We start from the raw sequence: 6,007 nt of genomic DNA, 5'->3' as shown, positions 1-6,007 counted from the left end.
ACAAACAAACGCCTGTTACATATTCTGTGTATACATCATTTAATAAATTCCTCTAGAAGATGGCAGGATTTAAAAAAAAAAGTTGCATTTTATTTAATCTAGGCAGTTTTTTTACCATTGTATTTTGCTTTCCGAAAGGGAGGCTCAATGGTCATATGTGCCAATATTTCACAGTCAAACACTGACTAGAATACTAAAATATGTTATGATGACCCATGGCTGATGTGCCCCGGAGGGATACGTTTATGTAACAGGATTCACAAAACAGGAGCATTATCCTCTAACTCACTAAATTACAGTTTAAACAAAAGTATTTCATATTATATGATGAACATTTTATCAAGCAGCATTAAAAGTAATCCGGCGTTGTGTGTATTAAACTTAACGCTAACATTTTCCAGCCCTTTTCCCTAGATCTTATGCCATAGCTACATTAGTTATTAAAGATCAGGCTCTAGTGTAAACAATTTTTAGTGCAGTTTTTCATGCTCTATTAATAAAGGCCTAGTTAAACTGGATTTAATGTGCTGGCTCACATCACTGAATCAAATTATCTTGGTATGAATCTGTTTGCTAATGCAGGAACACATCTAATTTTAACCTCACTTGTTTGCTGTGCTGCAGTCCATATCAGTGCTTTGACTTTTGATTTTGGCACTAGTGTGTCAGGAAGTCAGATTCCTGATGTTAAAGGCACACAAATAGTGGCGTGGACTTGTGTGAAACTGTAGAATTCCATTGTAATTCATTTGTATCTGAGAATTTTAATTGATGTCAAAAACAGCATTTGACAGGATGTTTATTAACCAGGTAAGTAAAATCCAATTAGTATCACTGCTTCTCTGGTGCCCAGTTTTATATGTTAAGCTCTTTTGCAAAAATGGTTACCGCTGCCACTGAAAGACTTCCCTGCCTACAGAGCCACAGCTGGCTATTGAAAGGGCTCTCCTGCATTATTCCCCTCCACAATTACAAGAGTTTACCATCACCTACGGGCATCCCAAAGGCATTCTGGCAACACAGACTGCTGAGGAGTTCAAGGAAAGCTGCAGCTGCCAAATTCAGCTCCATCCTTTACCAATGTTAATTACTTTGTTTACATGTCAAAGTATTTATAATTTAATAATCTTAAATCAGTATTACAATTACCTGTCAAATTAGATTAGTTACCCCCCCCCCCCCGTCCATGAAGTTCAAAATCACAGGTAATTAGAGACCATGTTCAGCAATTGGCTATGGTTAAGGTTTGCCTTAAACAGAATCATAAGAGGACCAAGTGAGAGGAAACCAATCTCCTTTATCTAGAAGTCCCCTTTACTGAAGCCTAAACAGCAATTTCTACAAATAATTTTTCCTGACAAGTTGCAGAAGAATAATTTTTAATAAAAAATGGGATCTGCACACTTCCTGGGGTTCTAGGACTAGAGCAACTAGTCTGGGAATAATTACTTTGCCTTGGCATTTTCTACAAGCGCCAAAGCAGATGGGAATTACTGATGGAATGAAATCCTGTCGCACCAGAAGGGGCCTCTCTCTGACAGCCATCTCAGTTTTTAAAAGGACAGAAAAATCAATATCGCGGTGCAGGTGCTGGAACATAGCATTAATGTTGTGTGTTCTGCAAGAAACCCTGTCTCTCCCTGCCTGGACTGCCTTGATCTCAGAGCACTGGTCAAGGGTGGGGCAAAAATCCCCTACACCGTTTTGAAAATCTCAAGCAATCATCTCAGCCCTGCAGTCCAAGTTCCAGGTTCTGAATCTCCCCAACAGGTCACCAAATTCTCTTCACACTGAGAGGGTGGGATTGAAGACCTGAGGTTCAGTGTGCCAAGTCTCTAAAGCTTGGGACACTGAGGAACCAGTAGCCATACTGTGTCTTTGTTCAGGGAGGGACACGGTTTTAGGCTGCTGGATACCAGTTACGAGCTAATAGTTTTATTCAGAGGTTAACATGAACTAATCAAATTGTGGCTAGAGGGCCTTAAACCAGAGAGACTGTGTGTGTTTCATTTAGTACTGCCCAGGGATGGCACTCGGCTAAGGCACTGTGTTACTACATATATAGCTACTCCCTACATTTTCTTTGGAGTCCTACTGGTTAGGTTTATTGACAAAATAAATGGACTGTATTAACACTGTAGAGTCCAGGTAAACGTGAGCCCAAACAGCAGCACACTCTGCTTCACCCATTGCCAGCTACATTCCAATTTCAGAATCTAGGCTGAGGCTGTCTAGATTAGGAGTGGACCATGATCGGCTTATCACATTGAGCTCCATCTACACTAGAGGCTAAGTGGTGTTTAACAGCATGTTAGCTGACACATTTTAAAACACCACATATTTTCCTATGCTAGACAAGATCTGAGAGGACCCAGCAGACAGACAACTTGATTTACACATACCATGGTGAGTTTGCTCTGATACAAAAGTTAGAAAAAACATGCTTTGCCTGGCAGTATGTGCAAATTTGTTAAATAATCCAATGATAAAAAAATCAAAATCAAAGATATAATACGTACAAAATCATTTGAACCACTAACACTTTAACTAAAAACATATTTTAAACATGTTGCATGATTTGTTTGGATTGATGCTTTTGAAATAAATTGGTGCCCCCATGTGGCAGAACTGTATGCCACTTCAAACTAATTCAATTAATGCACCATAATTTAAATATCTCCACAAATAATTCAATAACCTTCAGAGAGCCATGGCAGTGCTCTGTTTCCATGTTTTACATATTTCAGAAGCCAAGTTAGTGGTGAATTGTAACAAAGTACAGTACCTCTGTTTTATAAACGAGGATACTGTAGATGAGCTGGTAAAAGGACTCATTTATGAAACGTAATTGCTACATACTCACATAGAATAACTATGGAAGAGTTTGAAGGCTCAACAAACATTTAAATACTTACACTTCTTTTCTAAATTCTTCCATTTTCTTGTTCTCCAGATTTAGAAGCTCTTTTGACTTGTTGAGTTCCTCTTCGTTTTTCAGGCTGTTTTGTTTAAGTTTGTCCAGCTTGGGGGAGGGAAGGAAATCTTGTTAAAAATTCACAGAATCATATAATTTTCAAACAAATTGTTTGTAAATAGTCAAGCATTTGTGAAAATGGAGGCCTGACGTTTTGAACTGTTGCACCTTTTTATTTTAAAGTCTCGGTAAGTGAAGAGTTAAATTAGTCTGTCTGCCCTGAGAAGTATTTGACTAACAAAAGTGTAACAAACCTGTGTTCAATGCAATTCCAGCAGCATAGCAAGTTAAAGGTTAATTTAAGACTAACTGCTAATATAAGTAGAAGAACATTAGAAATCTATCCACCACATTTCACACAGAACACCTACCTGTCTAAGCACTGTACCTACAACTCAACATTTTTAGCAAAATTAATGTAGTATGATTTGTTATAATTGAGTGCTATTTGCATAGAGGTTTTTCCCCCCAATCTTAGGTAAAAACATACATAATTAACCATATGATTAAGCTTTACTGTACCTTAATCAGCGAGAAATAGTAGGCTGGATGTTGTGTTTGCAATAATGGGAAATCCATTCTTTTGAGAGATCTTGTTGTTTTGGCACAAATTGTAGAAAGCCTTCTAATATTTACTGTGCGTGCATCTATCATGTAAGCACTTATCAGATTGTAAACCTCATCTGTTCACAAGCACTCAGTAATACATTATATTATGTAACAGATAATCTCCAGCTACTTCAATGGCATTACAGAACAGTGGATTTTTATTTTAAACAGCCCAGAAATTCCACTTCTGGCATTAATAATGTCATCTCTCTTAAGCAATCAACATTGCCTCAAAATCATTGAGAATTATGTTTTGATAGAAGCCTATGGCATTAGGTTATCCTGACATTTACCATTCAAAATGACCATTATCTTAAAGACATCAGAAAATTCTAGAGTCATCTGCACAGCCTGTAGCAGCCAATGTGCTCAAGTATGTTTCCCCACATCTTTTTGTTTCAGTCAGTCAGTTTATATTTGCATCTCTGCAGCCTGGAGGCAACTTGTGGGGGAAAGAGATTAAGGTGCTAGTGAAGACACCACTACCAAAAAAAAAAAAAGTGCAGTGTTACAAAAGGGAAAAACAAGGGTAGGAGGCGGTCCGTGACCCAGCATCATCATGGAAAGTACTGCGGTATTTCTTCGGTTGCAAGGTTTTTGGGGACAGGAATTGCAACTTCATGTGTGTTTGTACAGCACCTAGCATAGTAGGGCCTTAATCTTGAGAGTGGCCTCTATGCGCTGCCATAATAAATAGTAAATGATAAATAATAATACATAGATTAGAGGAGGAGAAATGAAGATGTTGCCGTGAAACTTCAGGTCACACAGAGGATCCTTTAATAACCATGCACAGAAGCTCAAAAGTTTTTGTAGGCTAGATTAGGAGGGGAGAACTTCTGTGGATTATTAATGTCACTATTAGCTAGAAGCAGCAAAGAATCCTGTGGCACCTTATAGACTAACAGATGTTTTGCAGCATGAGCTTTCGTGGGTGAATACCCACTTCTTCGGATCTGTAGTGCTTTTTATTGGAGTGCAAGGACTATCCACTTAAGATGAGGAAACTGAGGCACAGAGAAGTTATTGTAAACAACTTGCCCAAGGCCACACAGTGAGTCACTGATGAAGCCAGGCTTAAAACATAGATCTTCTATGTCTGTGCCCTGTCTACTGTACCATGCTGCATCTCTCATCACAGTAGATAAATGCTGCTCTAGCATTGTGGAAAGCCAAGGTCCATGAGCATAAAGGTAACAGAGTATTTGTACTTATAGCTGGTCACACCACATTACAGCTGTAGAAGCATGTAATCTACAAGGCTGTATTAGTGTAATACATAGAGAAGCTGTGGGTACTATCTAGTAGCTCATGCCAAGATAGCCCTGATGAGATCTGTGGTGGGACAGTGACAAAGGTTAGTCAGCCCATTCTTCTCCTTTTCCCCACGCACCAATATTCCCTTCCCCTTCGCTTGTCCCCTGTGCTGTGATCCTATTGGTTTAGGCACTTAAAAAAATACTTCTGGATTGCAGAGTAAAAACTAAACCTGTCCTTACAGTTTTTTTTTCTTTTTAGGTCATTTGTTATATACAGAAAATAGGATTTAAACCACCTCTCACTTGCAAAGATCAGATCAGACTAGCAGAAGGAAGTGACCGCATGTCCAGTTCAACATATAACTAAAGTTGTATGGGAAGTGTAGGTACCTCAAAGAGCACATATTCACGGATAAATTGTGGTGCTTTTGACTATTTGGATGTAGATTTCACATTACACTACAGGGACATTTTAAGGAATACCAGTAAGTCTCAAGAACTTTGTGACTATTTTCATATATAAACATTTAAAAATGGTTACTTCATTTTGCAGTTTCTGATTTGTCTGTCTGGAGTCCTCCAAGGAGGCCAGTGTATCGATCTTTTCTTGATGAAGGGCATCCTTCTCTTTGGTCACCTGCTCCACTACCTGCAAAGCATCTTCTGCCATTTTAGCAGCCTAAATATAAGAAAGAATTATTACTGGATGGGACACTTCAATGCAGACCAGCCATTATATTATATTTTGTATACTTTATGCAGAACTCAGTTACCTGCCAGCTTTTTTCCATATTGAATCAAATATGTTAAATAGCTTCATTTTCATAACTAAAACTGGAAATGTATCTGCATTCTGAAGCTGCATAAAGTATACAATAGATCTTAAAAAGTTGAATTTCATGCAGAAATGAATTATAATCCCATGCTTGTGTCCTCATTGAGGTTGATTTTTTTTTTATTAAATCCCTGAATGGCCCTAATTATATCCACTGTGATTACCCTTAAACGCCCCAAACATCCTTATAATCATAGTTGTTCAATAGATATTCACTACCAACAGACTGATCTTTTAGATAGATGTGGAATTATAAAGAGGAGTTATGTTACATTTGCTTTGAGAGGATCCTAAAAGTTAAAATAGGAGAACAAAAGAGATTCAGCTATC

General features: G+C 38.1%; 1 protein-coding gene across 16 annotated transcripts in view; it reads right to left on the bottom strand.

Annotated features, from left to right (window-relative positions):
- CLIP1 (CAP-Gly domain containing linker protein 1) overlaps window positions 1-6,007 on the bottom strand; it is a 113,102-nt gene that overhangs the window by 22,364 nt on the left and 84,731 nt on the right. For all 16 annotated transcript variants that reach the window (XR_005589550.1, XM_039505067.1, XM_039505072.1 and 13 more), the window contains 2 exons: window positions 5,384-5,521; window positions 2,916-3,022 (listed from right to left, as the gene is read on the bottom strand). Coding sequence is in view for 15 of the 16 variants with exons in the window: in XM_039505067.1 (XP_039361001.1) it covers window positions 2,916-3,022; window positions 5,384-5,521 (245 nt within the window). In the remaining variant the exon portion in view is untranslated. The remainder of the gene's footprint in view (window positions 1-2,915; window positions 3,023-5,383; window positions 5,522-6,007) is intronic.

This window comes from Mauremys reevesii, linkage group 18, assembly GCF_016161935.1.
Source record: "Mauremys reevesii isolate NIE-2019 linkage group 18, ASM1616193v1, whole genome shotgun sequence".
In the NCBI taxonomy this organism is placed as follows: Eukaryota; Metazoa; Chordata; order Testudines; family Geoemydidae; genus Mauremys; species Mauremys reevesii.
The sequence above is the reverse complement of the archived record's forward strand: the minus strand, read 5'-3'. Positions and strand labels throughout refer to the sequence as shown.